The sequence below is a fragment of the Rhododendron vialii genome, chromosome 8a, assembly GCF_030253575.1.
Source record: "Rhododendron vialii isolate Sample 1 chromosome 8a, ASM3025357v1".
Lineage (NCBI taxonomy): Eukaryota > Viridiplantae > Streptophyta > Magnoliopsida > Ericales > Ericaceae > Rhododendron > Rhododendron vialii.
This window is the reverse complement of record NC_080564.1, coordinates 32,221,405-32,239,688: the sequence shown is the minus strand read 5'-3', so window position 1 is coordinate 32,239,688 and position 18,284 is coordinate 32,221,405. Positions and strand designations below refer to the sequence as shown.

Sequence of the window (18,284 nt, the reverse complement as noted above, 5' to 3'; positions counted from 1 at the left end):
ACTGGAAATCTTGCCGGAATCAAACGCCCAAATCAAAGACCCACCAATCAAACCACAAATTCATTTCTCTCTCTCTCACTCACACACACACACAAATCTACAAATCAAAAATGTAAAATCCCGTTGGAAACTAAAATTGAAAACCCCAAACAGAAAACCCCACTGGGATCCGACGCCGGAACCAACAACAGCGAAAACGACGAAGCCAAGTTCTATTTTGCCGTTGTCGAAACCGATTCCGCCGTCGTGGAGCATCTCTTTCGAGCTTGAGATCTCAATTATTTGGAGATACAGAAAGGGACTCCGTTTTTCTTCTTCCTCCACGAAGAAACACAAAGATGGTCCATGTGGCCGGCCAGGGACACTGCAAGAAACACAAAGGAAATAATAAAATAATAAAATCTCTCACCCGCCCACAATTCATAGTGTCTCACTCCATGTACCCCCACACAGCTCTTACTCACATGTGTGGCAGCAAGTAGATGACAAACCACCCAAAATCAAGTCCCAACATCCTCAAGAAAAGGCTCACCTCTTGCATGCCATATTACTACAGTACCTCGTCTGGACCAGCGAGGTACTGTTAACTCGGGCCAGATTATTTTATTATTTCCTTTGTGTTTCTTGCAGTGTCCCTGGCCGGCCACATGGACCATCTTTGTGTTTCTTCGTGGAGGAAGAAGAAAAACGGAGTCCCTTTCTGTATCCCCAAATAATTGAGATCTCAAGCTCGAAAGAGATGCTCCACGACGGCGGAATCGGTTTCGACAACGGAAAAATAGAACTTGGCTTCGTCGTTTTCGCCGTTGTTGGTTCCGGCGTCGGATCCCAGTGGGGTTTTCTGTTTGGGGTTTTCAATTTTAGTTTCCAACGGGATTTTACATTTTTGATTTGTAGATTTGTGTGTGTGTGTGAGTGAGAGAGAGAGAGAAATGAATTTGTGGTTTGATTGGTGGGTCTTTGATTTGGGCGTTTGATTCCAGCAAGATTTCCAGTCGAATGGTGGGTGGAGATGGCGGTGAATATGTATGTATACATATATGTTGTGAATATAAGCTTAATAAAATAATGGCAATGGGTTTGAATAGTCTAAACTCTAAACAGGTTAGGCTGTTGGAGAGAGCAAATATTTAGGGGCTAGTTAAATACGAAAATTGCTCATTTTCTAGTTAATTTGCTTAGAATTTTATTGAGGCCATTAGAGATGCTCTAATAAAATCAACAGATATGATTATCTATTTAAATTTGTCCTCTTTATTATCGAAAATAGGTTATCTGTCCAAGTATGTAATTTTTACAATCGCAATAAAACTAACAAATATGGTTATCTGTGTAATTTATATTCTTTATTATCCCACGTAAAATTATTTGTCCAAATCGTACTCTTTATAATCCTAGATATAGTTATCTATGCTAATTTATTCTATTTTCTCTCCAGAATAAATTAACAAGTAACGTTACATGTGCTAGTCTCATATTTGTATTTTACTCTTTTAATCTGGGAGAATGTTAGATACAAAGAAAATTTACCCCGAAAGTACCCCTAAAACAGCAATTAATAGTTGAGAATCACTTTTATGATTATGTCACACACATCAAAGTGAATCTCAACCACTAGTTGATCTTTTCGAAGTACTTTCGGGATAAATTTTCTTTGTCCCTAGCATTTTCGTTTAATCTGTCCCTAAAAATGTTATCATGATCACCACAACAACCGATCGACTTCTAGCTCGCCCACCAAGACCCACCACAAATAGGCACCATAAATTCTCCAACAGCTATTCTAATTGCCATTCATCATCATCGTGAGTTGATCTTCCTAAGCCCAAAACACCATCTAATGACCATCACCACTCTTATACAAAAACAAAACAGTTGGTTAACAATCAAAACAGATAAAAACAGAGCCTATAAAAACAGTTACTTGTATGCGTATCCCACAACCCAATCATGCATATAACTTCAATGGGTTTGATAGGTTAATTGCAACCTCACACCACACAAATTAAACAACATAAACCCATTGAAAACTCACACCGTGCATCTTACTGAAGTTGAGCTCCAACACAAGAAAATTGCGTACGTACGCAAATTGTGCAGAAACAAATCAGAAAACTTAACAGCAAGATCGATAAGCTCCAACACAAGAACCTGAGTACTATATCAGTTCATGAACTCCAAATAGTAGAAAAAATATCACGGTTAATGCAACTGCATTTGCTTTGCTTTGAATTAGGTTCCTGTTATAATCATATCACGAAATTTCCGGCGGGTTTTGTCGTTAACGTCGCCGAAATCCAACAGAGGTGAGCATGGGTGGTTGGAGGAAGGCAAAAAAATGGGGACGTCGAATTGGTGAAAACACTAAAGAGAGGATTTGATCCAAAGACCAAGGACTTCGAGTTTCAGATCTGATCGACGTTGGTGTATAGGTGGGGTGGGGGATGGTGCCGGCCGCGGTGCCATGGCTGCCATATTTGCCGGAGAGAGATAGAACCACGATTGTTTATCTTCCAGGGTAATTTTGTCCACTCGAGGACTTCATGCAGTAATAATTCTAAAACAATGGACCCTGAACCCTATAAAATCTTAACGTGGGCTAAATGGCCAACACACCCATGCTTTTGGACTTTAGCCCAATTTACTGCAAAATTATAGCATGCAATATTAATTACAAAAGTTTATAAAGTGTACTTTAAGTTAAATTAGGTAAAAATGAGCACAAAATCTCAAACAAAATTTTTAAAGTATGTTTTAAATGAACATTAACAAATTTTAGAATGATCGAGTTAGTTTTGTTAATGTCTTTATTTCAAAATATTTCTCCGAAAAGGTTAAAAACAAAGAGAATCAAGAAAGAATAGCTCCAAATAGACAAACAGCTTGTAAAGTAACAAGTATAAATGCATCATATGATGAAATTAAGGCATAAAACTAATTCTATATCAGGATATATACATAAATATTCTTTAAAAAATATTTTTATTTCAAGTGGGGGCACGCGTTCGAGTGTGGGCACATGCCCCCACGTGCCCCATGTCCGTCCGTCCCTGTGTGTGTGTTGCGGTCTCTCTCTGTCCCTCTCCCTCTCCAACATTTCAAAAACATGGTTTTTTATAGTGCATACATATATATACAGTATAAAACTTTGTTAAAAGAAGTGAAGTGAGATCAAAGGTGAACTATCAAGCACCAGGCCTTTGGAGACTAGAAAAGGGGTATACCGATTGTCGAAAGGAGGATTAGTGACTCGTTATGGACAGTTAATGATCAAAATGATATATATGAGCCCACTGATACATAATCAAAGCGTAGTGATATGATATGTTGCATTGAGAATAAGTTTATGGATAACTTACTAACACATGTAACGTAACGAAAGTTTGTCGATAAAATGAGAAATATATAGGATAAGAGTTGTTTGCTCCACAAATTGAGAAGAGATACAAAAGGTTTGAAATGAATATACAGGGTCCTGAGTATCCGAAACATGAAATAGATATACGAGGTCTCGAGTATCCAGAATATAAAATGGATGTACAGAATCATGACTACCCAAAACATGGACTGGGTATACGGGGTCCATCTGGAATTTCTCTAAGTCCACCATTCGGTGTAACGCTAGTAAAGAGCTTCTCAAGCTTTTATCTCAAACCAACGGGGATATATATACTGGATCCTAAATTCCCGGAACGTGAATCACTTGATACAAATAGGTGTGAGGTTTAACATGAACAAGAAGGGATTGGATAGACAATAATGGACTAAATAACTAAGTGTAAAGTGTTCTTGTGAGATCTTTGGTCTCCGATGTAGCGTTGTACCTTATCCTATGCTCCATTGATTTCCGAAATCTCTTTTCTCATATATACTTGTTATCTTATTTGCATATAAAATTTGTAGAGATTTTTTTTACTGAGTTAGTATAGCTCAACCCTTTATATTTTCAAGTACAAACTAAGGACCGTAGCATAAATTGAAGTACATGGCATGTATGACATATTTTTGAAAGCTTTCACCAAAGGGTTTCTTTGTCATCTTTTGTACAATTAGGCTGGGTTCTAGAAACAAAAAAAGAACTTATTTTTTGTTGAATAAGAAGGGTTGTTCCGGAAAATAAGAAGGATGACAATTATTTTGGTAGAATTTATATAGGTACCAATGGGCGGCGGGAGGGAAATCGTACCGGCGGCCGCGCCGGGCCGTCTCCGGCCATCGGACAGCCGATCCAAGCCGTCCAAAAATTCTAAAAAAAAAACCAAGGGGGCCCCTGGCGGGAATCAACGGCATCCGAAGTATGTAGGGTGCTTGATCCGAGCACCCCTTTTGGTGTTGGAATCACTAATCTGCGCAATGGACATTGCAATCTTTTTGGGGGATTATGTACATTATTGCGAGGATTTAATTTTATGATCAAAGTTTATCTTTATTTATGTTTAAAATCGAGTGGGTGGCAGTAAATTTTTGAGGCTTTTGATCAAAATATTCTACTCTTTTAATTCTCTTTACCAAAACGAATAATTAATCCTAAAAAATGACATTAAGTGACAAAAATTCAACAAAAAAAAATGACAAGATAATAATACTGATTTTCCTTTGTCCAAACACACTCGAAATTAATTAGTACCATCTAACTATATAAAGTAGGGGTATAAAGTCGTGATATATATTAAGCGATGATAAATATCCGTGAAATATATTATTTCGCTTGCAAAACTAGAGACAAATCATAGTTCCAATACGGTTGTATTCTTCTACAAATGGCTTACATGAACTTATACCATGCTAAGAGAAGAAGACCAAGGACTTGGAGTACCCATTTAAACAGCAAGTCAAGAGCCAAAGTCCAAGGGGAAACGGTCTACATTGATTTTTATCATTTAAATTCTATATGATTTTTCTTTCTTTTTTTTTTTTGGTTTTTAACAGAACAGAAAGGGACAGCAAAAAAGAGTTGACTTGGGCGATAAACTTATTCACGGAAGCTCCGTGAACGGCGCAATCAATAGCTGATATTCGTTTTCAATTATGACCGATCAAAATTAATTGTTACTGATCATAATTGATTTTCAGATCAATCCGTCCAAAAACACTTTGAACGTATGCAATTAACCTCCGTAAAACTTTTTTAACGAAATGATCAGAAATAAGATTTTCTCATTGATTTAGTCTGGCTTTGGAGATGTCCACATTGGGGTTTCCTAGGCTTCTAAATTCCAACCAAATGGGGGACCCAATTAACAACTTTCATAGCATTCAAATTGGACCAGCTAGCTTCACCCAGCTCGGTCCTTAATTGTCTGATTTTTCCTTAATTTGCCGCGTTCTAGACCCCCTTCTCCTGGCTATGTATACCCCCGTCTCGATATGTAACCTCATATCTTCATCAAACAATTGCAATATACAGTCTTACTTATTTACATACTATAATCTCTATAGAGAGAGAGAGAGAGAGAGTCCAACATCAATATACAGAGTTTGTGTAACCTTCATCAACCTAACAGCACCTCATCATTCTACATATTGATACCTAGCTAGGAGACACAGAGAGAAAATATATATGGAGAGGAACATGAGAATGGTACTGGCGTTGTTTGGTGTTGTTGCGGCGGTTATGCTACAATGTGCGGCGGCACAAACGGTGCATGTGGTCGGAGACACCTCAGGTTGGATCGTTCCTCAAAATGGTGCAGAAGCCTACGTTTCGTGGGCTTCTGATAAGACCTTCGTTGTCGGTGACACTTTGAGTAAGTGTCTTGTCATTCTCCCCATTAATTTCTTCAAACCTTATGCTATGTATATTAACATGATCTCCGAACATACTAAAACCTAACCTCGCTAACGTATATTGTCTCTCTTATGAACCAAGACATCGATCTCCTAATTTTAATTATTATATTATCATTAATTACTACTTACATTTTCAAAAAACAAAAATCAACTACGAATTAATGCGATAAAAACAAAACAAAAGAATTTGTTCATCCCTCGTCTTCTTTATAATTGATGTGTTGATTTTGAATGTGCAGTTTTCAACTTCGTAACCAATGAACATGATGTGCTCCAAGTAACAAAAGACTCATACGACGCCTGCACTGACTCCAACCCCATCGGAAACCCAATCACCACCGGTCCGGCCAACATCACTCTCACCTCTGCCGGCGACCACTACTATATCTGCACCTACGGCAGGCACTGCGCGTCTGGTCAGAAGCTCACCATCACCGTCTCCGCCACCGGCACTCCCGGTGCCGCCCCACCACCTTCCACGACTGCTGCTCCTCCTCCTCCTCCGTCCACGCCTTCTCCCACCTCGAGCACCACCCCTGAAGCTTGTGCTCCGGAGCCGTCGGCCACCAACCCGACTGCCAATGCGCCCACCAGTTCTACCACGCCCGGACAAGTGGCGCCACCGCCTCCGGATTCTTCCTCACCTGCGGTTTCGGGTGGTTTCTTTGTCACCATTTTGAGCATTGCCATGGCAGCCTTGTTTTAGATACAATAAGATATTTACATGGGGGGAATGAGATGTAATTTTTTTCATGGGTTTTTCAATTTTATTGCATTGAATATTAGTATATGATTGATTTGTATTGGAGCATTTGATGAATAAAAATATAAAATAACGTAGTTCCTTGCCTAGAAAATCAATACTGTCATGTTTCTTTCCCCATCTGCTTAATTAGAATGAATGAAGTTCCCTAGAATGCGCGCTAATGTTGGTTTTTAATAACCGGATGTTCGGACTAACTTGCACGCAGCTCGACTATTTTCGAAATTCTAAAGTTAAAGTTATAATAACGAGTACATATTTGACACGTACTCTATACATGACATTTTACATACCAATCACTTGTGCGATGTGAGAGCATCAAATAACGTGGGATCAGTGCCCCACATAAAGTGATTCTTCAAAATGATACACTACAAGAAAAATGAAAATTAGTGACGAAAAAGTGGCGACGAAATTTAATTTTGTCACTAAATGAGTATATTTGGCGACGAAAAAATAAATTCGTCACTATTCTGATAACTTTCGTGACGAAATAATTTCGTCACCAATTATGCCTGTTTAGCGACGAAAAAAATATTTTCGTCACTAAAGGTACCCATTTGGCGATAAAATACATTTTTCGTCGTCAAAAACTTAAAAAAGGTGACAAAATTATTTTTTGTCGCCAAAGATAATCATTTGGTGACAAAAAATATATTTCGTCACCAAATGCTTAACTTTGGTGACGAAAAATAATTTCGTCACCATTTTAACGCTTTCAGCGACAAAAAATATATTTCGTTGTCAAATGAGTACCTTTCGTGACGAAATTTATGAATTGCGCTTTGTCACTAAATGTATTTCGGAAATAACTCTTTACTAAAATCTCCGATTGAGATAATTCAAATTGGGTTTGAACAATAACTCAATTGCCTACAACTTTCATGTTTATCAAAATTGCTAATTTTAATGTTTAAAGGTCCAAAATTACATTCGAAATATATTTTCATGTTAAACATATGTGTTATATATTAGATATTTCAAATATTTACTGAAAAGTGTGTGTAGTGCAGTTGGTTGCCCCTTGCGCGAAAAACTCAAGGGACTCGGGTTCGAAACCCAGCAAGAAAGATGGATTTCTTTTCCCATATGAAAACAACTTTCACAACGAAAAATTTCGTCACCGATTTCTTATATTAGTGACAAAAAATTTCGTCACCAATGTGACCTATCGGTGACGAATTTTTTCGTCATAATAAGTGAGGAAAAAATTTTCGTCACCAATTATTCACTTTTTGGTGACGAAATATTTCGTCATCAAAAGGCACTATAGGTGACGAAAAATAGATTTCGTCACCAGGTAGGAATCCTCGACAACCTTTAGTCGACAAATTTATTTTCGTCACCTATATTATTTGTGACGAAAAACATGCAATTTGTGACGATTTTCATTCGTCACCCAATTGAATTTTTCTTGTAGTGATATTTAAATTTGATCACCATAACCTTAGTAAGGGAAACTCATAATATTCAACGAACATGTTTTTTGGCCTGAGAAAAATTTGTTCGAATTGAGAATTGACTAGTACGTATTTGCCAACTATTTTTGACAATTCGATCTGATTCACACCACATGATTTGTCGTCCCGTAATGAACTCTAAAAGTCTCGATCATGTTTCCACCCTTTCACCAGGGCTTTCGTCTCCTGTAAGATTTGGAAGCTTTATGACAAGTGGCTTTCTACATATCACTGCCCTTTTAATGTCAAGCCACGAGAAAACAAAGTATGCAAACAAAAGGCGAAAACACGAACAACAAAATATACGTGGTTTTCACATAGCACGAAGCAAAGTACATTCCACAGGCAAAGAGCGAGAGAGAATTCATTGTATCCAAAGAGCAAGATTATAACGGAGCCGATTATACCCGTTACTCTACAGATTGAAGCAACCTTGAATCCCAAAGAAAGAGATTCCAAGAGCAATTGAGTACTCACAACTCACTAGGGACTAAAAAACCTAATATGTACTCTTGCGTAAACTCTCCAAAAAGACTTGCCTATAGAATACCGCAATGTATCTATCTCTATATATAATAAACACAATCAAAACCTTGCTATAGAAGTCTAAACACATTAGAAAACATCCCCAAAAAAAAAAAAAGAGAGAAGAAATTCAAGGCACATTCATAACATCAAAGTTTCTTGTAGATATGGTCTACAGGAACGTCCAATTAATGCTGGGACAATGACGAACTGACGAGGAATTTTAGGCAAATAAACAGGCAAGTCAAGGCAATGAAAGTTCCACGGAAAGTGAATTTTCACAATGTCAATTGATTTGTATTTTTTGGAAGAAGTCCATTTTACCCCTTGTGATTTGGGCCTCGTGCGGATCGCCTCCCTGATATTCGCGTAACCCCTCTTGGTTTATGGAGTAAAAGGCACATAGAACTCCGATAACTGCTGCAACTAATGTATGACTTCAATTCATGAGCTTCTTCCTAACTCACTCCACAAACCCAACAAAATTATAGCATCACCATTTCACCACTCCCAATTCACTGCATGGTCTCCCAAATCCATTTCCTCAAACCAAACACAGCATATAGATTTAAGAAGGGTATTCTCGTCATTATAGTTGGAGGAAAAAGAATTTTCAAAAGAAGATTTTCTTTTCAAGGCACGTAATGGAATTTGCAACGGTGCTTCTTACTCCATAAATCACGAGGGGTTATAAGGTCATGCATGTTTAAAAGACAAAGAGGCGATCCGCACGAAACCCCCTAACCGCAAGGGATAACAGACTCTTTAATTGAACGCGAAAGGGGCAACAAGAAGAGTTGATTTAGTCTGCCTTTGGCGCTAGATAGCTAGACTTTATAAATTCCAACCCATGGGACCCAATTTAAGGCATTCAAAATTGGACCGACGCCCAAACTTGCCCTTCAGGTCGGTGCATGTCTCATTTTCCTTTTGCCCAGTCTTTAGCCGCGTCCTAGACCCCTTGGCCTTCGCTATGTATACACCAGTTGTAGTCATATTTAACCTCATCGAACATTTGCAATACTTCCTTATATTTTCATATACTGATTCCCAAAACCGGGAATCCTGCAGTGCAGGGGATTGAGCCAGAGAGAGCCAAGCGCGAAGACCGAGACCATCATACAGTTTGTGTACCCTTCAACGTAACACCTAATAATTATTGCCATGTGCGGATGTCCCCCTCATGATTTAAAATTGACCACATAACCTACCTGTGATTTTGAAAATGTGCGGATAGACCCTCTGCTGTCATGTTTTTCATCCATATTAACGGAGGTGTATCTCACATGCCTTTAGAATGTAATTTGAGTCGTCTATAATGTATTAAATAAAAAATATAGTATCTCTGTAAAAAATCATCTCGATCAGGCATTAATAACCCAGTGATTTAATTTTTAGTAAATTCAAATTTGAAATTTTAATTTCATAATAAAATGGATTCGACCATGAGTTTTTCATTTTTTGATTGACTTGAATTTTGGCATAGATGTAGTACTCGTCAAAATTTACAATATCAATGGTTTAGATTCAATTTTTGGCATCGGGAATGATGTGGTTAGATTTTAGAAAAAAAAGACTAATCAATGGACATGATGAGATATATCAGTCTTTTAATATTGTGTCTGTTAATATGGATGAAAAATATGACGGCAGGGGGTCAATCCGCATATTTTCAAAATCACAAATAGGTTATGTGGTCATTTTTGAACCATGAAGAGGGTATCCACACATGGCGATAACCAGGGCCGGCTTTGGACTAAGGCTCAAGAGGCCGGCGCCTTAAGCCCCCAAGGATGTGTAAAAACTAGGGCCTCCTATTATTTTGGGTACCCATTATATATGTTCAATTTTTTTGGGTATAACAACACTAGAAGCTCATTTTAATACCCAAACCACCTATTTTACGCTTAAGAGACACATGCCCAATGGTTGGGCCCAACCTGACTTGCTCAATCAAAGGAAACAAAAAAGGAAAAAGAAAATGCAGATCACGGGCGGCTGTCTTCATGTAGAGCCCCTTGGAAAATGATCCCATGTGGTGGATTTCTATATAAGTTTTATGCACATTCTACCCTTAACAGCTCTAATCTCCTGAACACACAATAAAATGGAAGAAAATGAATTAAAGATCAAAGAAGAGAAAACATGATCAAAATTAGTATTTGTATGGGTTTTTCCTTGTCGAATACATGCATTTGGTTTTGAAAAAATCATTTAACTACTTGTTATTTTATTGTCATAAATTTTATTAAGAGCTTCATTGTCGGCGTCCGTCTTAGACCCCCAAAATCTCAGAGCCGGCCCTGACGATAACCACAGGGGTGAAAATAGACTTTGCCCATAATTATACATATGGATATCAGAGAGATGGAGAGAAACATGAGAATGGTGGTGTTTGCCCTAGGTGTTTTTCGGCAGTTGTGTTGCAATTTCCGGTGGCACGAAGGGCGTATGTCGTCGGGGACAGCAGCTTAGGCTGGACCATTTCTCCAAATGGAGCGGAGGTGTAAGGCTCCGTTCCGGAATGTAAAATAAGTATTTATTTTTTAAAAAGATAATTTTAAGCTCAAAAATAACGTGTTTACACAAATAATTTTTTCACCAATATGGATCTTATTTAATAGATCTCATCAAGATTTTTAATATGGTGCAAAAAAAATTAAAAAAATATTTTTTATTTACATTATTTTTAAATTTAAAAGTATAAAATAAACTGTTTATTTTTTAAGAAAATTTTTGGGTCGGAGCTTAAGTTTCATGGGCTTCTAACAAAAACTTCATGGTCGGCAACGTTCTATAAGTATTGCGTGTCTTTTCATCTCCTTTTTTTTTTTCCACAGATTTCTGGCACAAGTCAATGTCAACTTACATTATTTTTTTCCTTTTTCCCTGACAAAAAAATCTTATCTTTTTTTTATTTTAAATACCATTGTCACATCATTTTTAATAATATTTTGATATCAATCACAGCAACCAGCCTTATTTGCATATTTTTTATTCATATCCTCGTCTTACTGAATAGATGTGTGTTGATTGTGAATGCATGTGCAGTTTTCAACTTCGTAACCAACGCACACGATGTAGTCCAAGTAACAAAAGACTCGTACGATGCGTGCACTTCAACCAACCTCATCGGCAGCCCATTCACCATCAGTCCGGCCAACATCACTCTCACCGCCGCCGGGGATCACTCCTCCCTTGTTAGGCATGTCTCTCTCACCAACGTCGTTAGCGACTTAGCGGAAAAGGGGCCTTGTGAAAATGAACTTACCTCAGTACACCACGGTTATACGCAATCCCCCGGTATCCGGCCCCTTTTGTTACATTTTTTCAATAGTTGAGAGGAGAGTGAAGGCGACAGGAGAGTATATCTTTTTAGGTACTAAAGGTGAGAGGAGAGAGAAGGGAGAAGACAGGCGTGGCTTTCTTCCGCAACGTCCATTCAAACATTCGCACCAAGCATGGTAGTAGAAATGGCGTGAGGAGTTTGTAACTAAAATCTTGCGCCACTTTACCATGCAATGGCGTGTAGAGTGTCTGCATCAATTAGCGAAATTGAGCGGAGGGCTTAAAGGTGTATTAAAAAAGGGGAGTTGGATAAGTTTTTGAGTAGTTATTTCAGTGTACGAATCAAGGGTAAACATGAATCGATCAAAGAAGGAGACGACAAACTTGACTTCCTAATTTCTCGGTCGATTTCCACGAAGAAGGTGAAGAGTATTGTGTTTGCGCGCGCCTTGTGATTGGCCGCATAGGTCTGTAAAAGACAGTAAATTTTGAGTAATTTAAAGAGAGTGATTAACATTGATAGTAATAAAGATCAAGTAACAGAAATACTATCTCTATACGTATCATTATTTTTGTAGGAGAAGTAGAAAGAAATCATCGTTTCGAGGAATTTTTCTGTGCCGCTTGGATATATCTCACGTGTATCCGCTCGCCACATCCGAACCGTCCAATACACTTTTGGACGGTTCAGATTGAAACACTCTCTCTCTTTTCTGATCCTAACACTTTCTCTCTCCATTCTCTCTCTCTAAATCCGAACCGTTCAAAAATATAATGGACCGCTCGGATGCACCAAACGGCACCATGGGGTATCCATCTGGCACTGATAATTTTTCCCATGGTTTCAAATGGTTGCAGATATGGTCTACATGAACGTCGTCAAGACAAAGTTCCAGTGGGGGCAAGCGAACAGAAGTTTCCGAGTGTTGCTATATGTACCGACCACGGGGAGGGAAAACGTACCGACGGCCGCCGGCGGGCCGTCTCCGGCCACCGGACGGCCGATCCGAGCCGTTCAAAAATTCTAAAAAATAAAACCGAGGGGGTCAACGCGGGAATCAAGGGCATCCGAGGTGTTTAGGGTGCTTGATCAAAGCACCCTTTTTTCGTGTATATATGTACACACACATATATACACGAAAAAAGGGTGCTTTGATCAAGCACCCTAAACACCTCGGATGCCCTTGATTCCCGCGTTGACCCCCTCGGTTTTATTTTTTAGAATTTTTGAACGGCTCGGATCGGCCGTCCGGTGGCCGGAGAAGGCCCGCCGGCGGCCGTCGGTACGTTTTCTCTCCCCCAATGGTCGGTACTCATAGATTTTTTGGAAGTTTCCACTGTGAACTCAATATACTCCATTGATTATTCTTTGTACGTACAGGAGTATATTTTCGAAGGACGGAAAGGACTCCAACTAAAACTAAAAGGAAGTTGATTCAAGTCTGCGTTTGGGGCTTTTGCTCTTTAATTTCCACATTGGGCTACGTACGTCCCTAGACTTCCAAAATTCCAACCAAATGGGACACCCAACAAATGACGAATGTTCTCGTACTTAGGTTGGACCATTCCTCAAAATGGTGCAGAGCCGTACGTGTCGTGGGCTTCTGATAGGATCTTTGACCCCATTTAATAACAGTGATAGATGGATGAGATTCGTAAGGAGATAGGATTATGATTGAGATTGGTAATGAGAAGGAATTGTTAATGAATATGTTTGTTTGGGATGAAATTAGATGATAAGATTATTAATATCATGTTTGTTTGAGATGAGATTAGATGATGGGATTGGATTGATAGAAGAAATTGGTAATGAGAAGGGATTAGTAATGAGAATGGGTTGGAATGGGACTACTAATACCAAGTCCCACGGGGTATTCTCTAAAGGCTGGATTGTACATCCCAACGGACTAATAGTCCAGAACTTTTTTTGTTACCAAACAAAGTATTAATAGTCCCATGGGATTAATAATTCAATCTTAACCCCCAAACCCGTTATCAAACGGGGCCTTTGTGGTTGGTGTCATTTTAAAAAAAAAAAAATTACCAATCAAAAAATCAGACATTATATATATAAGGATAAGGAAAAGAGTACAATAAAAGGGGACACTATCGGTCCGAAAATACAAAAACAAGAACTAAAAACAACAAAACAAAAAAGAAAAAGCCGTCTGGAACCACGACACCGGAACCGAACCCGTCGAACACACTCGTGAAGAGGGGTTGGAGAGGCCGAAGTTAAGAGGCCAGATATGAACACAAAACAGAGCCTTCTTGATGACCCGCCGCACCAACTGAAACTCGTCCCGCCGCAGACTAAATGCAGAAGCCGCCGCAAACGCCATCTTTATCGCCGGTGAACTGGTTCCAAGAAATAAGACCTAGAATCCTAGATCAACTCCTAAGTCCAAAAATGATGGGGAGAATGAGAGGTTTCAGCTTCCGAAGTGGAGAGTCTCAATCATCTCACAACCATGAGCGTAGAAAGAAAGAGAAAAAGAGGAGAAGTCAGGAGCTGGGAGATTGGGAAGAGAAGAGGAAGGAAGGTGGAGGAAAATGAGGAAAAAAGGAGGGGGGAACCCACCCCAGAGCTTCTCTCGATCTCTAAGCGTTCTTTCTACGCCGATCCCATTGGTTGGTGACGTTTTAAGTAAGTGTAACTATCGTCATCCTCTGTTTGTGTATGTTTTTATTTATTTATTTTTATTTTTATTTTATTGTTGTTGTAGACCTGTTGTTACACATCGCGCTACACAATCGAACTTTTTCTGCAACGATTTCTTCCATTAATCCGCTGAATAATTAGACCTAATGGGAGCCATCCTATTTGACGTTTCTTTGGACTTTCTCTTTATTCATCCCTCACCTTGTTGAATTAATGTGATGATTTTGAACGTCCAGTTTTCAACTTCGTAACCATGCGCACATGACGTGCTCCAAATAACCAAATAGTCTCATACGATGACTGATCGGCAGCCCAATCGATCACCACCCGGTCTTGCTAACGTCACTTTCACCTCCGTCGGCGACCAGTAGTACTGCATCTGCAACTACGGCCGCCACTGCCAGTCGGGTCAGAAACTCACTATCACCGTCTCTACCAGCGGTACTCCCGGTGCTGCCCCACCATTAGGGGTGTCAAATGGGCGGGTTTGAGTCAAAATGGGCAAGTTGTAAGTGGGTTGGGTCTTTAATAGGTCATTGACCCATTTAGACCCATTAATTATGAGTTCAATTACCCGTACTCAACCCGACCCATTTATTTAAAATCAAACCCAACCCGCCCATTAACCCAATTACATACTATATACTAAAATTTTAAAATGACCAAAATACCCACATACATTGAAATGACCATATTACCCCCATACAAAAAAATGAAATCTGAGAAGGACCATATTACCCCAAAAAAAATAAACTTAAAAAATAAATACTACTAGTCCGTATAATTCGTTTAGTTGCTTTTTTTTTTTTTTTTCCGTTCTTGCATATTTAGTTGCATTCTCTCTCTCTCTCTAGACTCACTAGTCTTAGTAGTCTAGCAGTTCAAGCAAATTGGGAGAATCCAGAGTTCATTTCTAACATCTCCCTCGACGTCCGCCGCCTCTTCGATTTCCTCGTCCAATTCGGTAATTTCCGAAAAACGAAACTCATCTAAAATTTCGGTCCTTCTCAGATCTCATTCGGGATTTTAAAAGACTCTTCTAGGGTAGGAAGTGATTTTTTAAAATTTGTACCATTGATTGTTGAAACGGATAAGAGATTGAGTGCTGCGATAGGAGAGCGACACCGCTAAAAGGAGAAAAAAAGTCGACTTTTTTTTACTTAAAATTAGTTATTTCCCAAAATATTTGGATAAAATTTAAAAAATATTACTTTTTCGATTTGTTAATAGTCAAAAAAAAATTGGCACAAAATGAACAATCGCAAAAAAAATTGAATAAAGACAAAAAGTACTAAAAGAGAGAGTTGTTTTCGGAACGGGGTCCAATAATTTTTGACTTGTCCGGAAAATGCATTTTGAGAACTTATTAACTTCGAAATTTATTAATCCTTTGAAATCACTGCTATTTTTCCGAGGGATTTCACTGCTTTTGAAATGGGTTTGTTTTAGAGAGAGAGAGAGAGAGCGCAACTCAGAAGAGAGAGAGAGAATTTGGTTCAGTAATTTAATTCAGTAATGCTACACACACAAATTTTGTGCACAGATTTTTTGTGGGGCCTACTATGGATTTCACACAAATAATTCGAGCCGTTCATTAAATGTAAAACATTTTTTTAAGGGTCCCCGCAAAAAATCAGCTCAATCCGATACTCATAGATGCTTGATTTAATCATTTAACTTTTCATTCAAATCTCAAGATAATGAAAAGTTAAATGAATGAATCAAACACTTATAGATATCGGATTGAGCTGATTTTTTGCGGGGGCCCTTGAAAAAATGTTTTACATTTAATGAACGGCTCGAATTATTTACGTGGAACCCGTAGTGAGCCTCACAAAAAATCTGTGTGTAGCATTACTGAATTTAATTTGGTTCCGTAATTTACGGTAAATTGCTTTTCCCACCCCCTCTGACATCACACCCCTCCCGGTCCCACACCCTTTTTCCGTTTTTACCCTCCCTCAGCCCTTTTAATTACCTCTCTCCATTGTAATTGGCCCCGGCTCTGCTAGCCCCTAAACGGCAACGTTTTGGTTAAAAAAAATTCTCACCATCAATTTGCAATCCTATGAAGCAGAAACGTAATTATGAGAGCCTTAGAGACAAAATTTGATTATGTCTCTTAAGAATAATATGATCAAAATAAAAAGATCTTCACACCCGTTCAAACGCATTAAAAATTGAAATACTTAATTTTTTAACCATATTTTTTAATATATAAACGGTCTAAAAAAAATTAAGTGTTCAAATTTTCGCTCCGTTTGAATCGGTGCAAAGATCTTGTCATCTTTTCACCGTTTCAAACGGAGTGAAAATTTAAGCACTTAATTTTTTTAGACCGTTTAGATATATTAAAAAATATGGTTAAAAAATTAAGTGCTTCAATTTTTAATGCGTTTGAACGGGTTTGAAGATTTTTTTATTCTCATCATATTATTTTAATTTATTTCTTTATTTAATTACTCATATTTTTTTAAGGCCTTTCAACAAAAACGCCCTAAGACTTATTTTTTAGTTTTAAGACTCTCTTAGGATGTCTATTGAAAGGCTTTGGAACCAAAAATTTATTACGACCATTTAGGATAAAATGATCAGAAAAAATAACATCTTTGCACTAGTTCAAACGGATTGAAAATTGAAACACTTATTTTCGTAACTATATTTTTTAATTTATAAAGGACAAAAAAAAGAAAAATAAAAGAGTCGTATAAACATGATCAATTGAAACACTTTTTTTTTCTTAATTACTTTACAAAGCTTAGAATTAGACTTGAACCTATTATTAAAGAGAAAAAAAATTCAAACTAGAAAGAAATAAAATGAAATAAAATGAAAAAAAAAATCAAACTGGAAAGAAAAGGAAAAAAAAGAAAGAAAGAAAGAAAGAAACTGTAAAGAAAGAAAGAAAGAAAAGGAAGAGAGAGAGAGGCGGGGGTAATTCCGGAAAAGTGAAGGTGGGGCCGGGGTGTGTCAGGGGAGGGGGGAATAGCAGCTCTCAATTTACGGAGTGTTTCACTGTTTTTTGTTGGTGGGTTATATGCATGCCTTGCTGGGTCATTTAAATTGACCCAATTAAGACCCATTAATAGATGGGTTCGATGGATTGAGACCCATTATAACCAAACTTATAAATGGATTGGATTGGATCTATTTTTTAGTTGATAAATTTGAGTTTGTTAATGAGTTTGGGTTCATTTTGCCACCTCTACCCACCATATATCAAGAAAAACCAAACAAGTCGCATAGTCGAAGTTGTCGAACAAAGTTGTTCCGCTGAGATGTCCTAAGACTCCTAACAGCTTACAATTTTTTGATCTATGATCATTAATTTTTCGTTGGAAACTTAAATATATATACTGTAGTTAGTAAGTATGAGACTATACGAGTCACAACGTAATTTAGTTAACGTCTTAGAGCATCTCTTACTCATACTCTATATCTCTATTTGAGAGTATCAAAATATTTCAACCCATCTTTTCAACCCTCCTCCATTTGAGAGTATGAAATTTTGATCCTCTATATTTAGAGGATAAGAAAAAATATAGATCATCTCTATAACACTATTCACCTTTTTAAAAGACATTTTTGTCCTTATAAGTTTTTCTTACTAAATTTTTATACCAACCATATTCTTATGAGAGTATAAAAAAGGTTTTTTTTTTCGTAAAGTGATTTTAGAGGAAAAAATAGAAGACTTGTGGTTGGAATAAATAGGAATAGTGATTTCCTCTAAAATCACTTGATAAATAAAATAGAGTATTTTAATACTCTCAAATAAAGTATTAGATTGAAAATG

The 18,284-nt window shown here is 37.8% G+C and overlaps 1 protein-coding gene across 1 annotated transcript; it reads left to right on the top strand.

The window, feature by feature from the left end:
• The first annotated feature begins 5,391 nt into the window (after positions 1 to 5,391).
• Positions 5,392 to 6,647, top strand: LOC131335408 (cucumber peeling cupredoxin-like). Its single transcript, XM_058370734.1, has 2 exons — positions 5,392 to 5,747; positions 6,030 to 6,647. The coding sequence occupies exons 1-2, from the start codon at positions 5,561 to 5,563 to the stop codon at positions 6,494 to 6,496; spliced, it is 654 nt and encodes a 217-aa protein (XP_058226717.1). The 5' UTR covers positions 5,392 to 5,560; the 3' UTR covers positions 6,497 to 6,647.
• Positions 6,648 to 18,284: the final 11,637 nt, after the last annotated feature.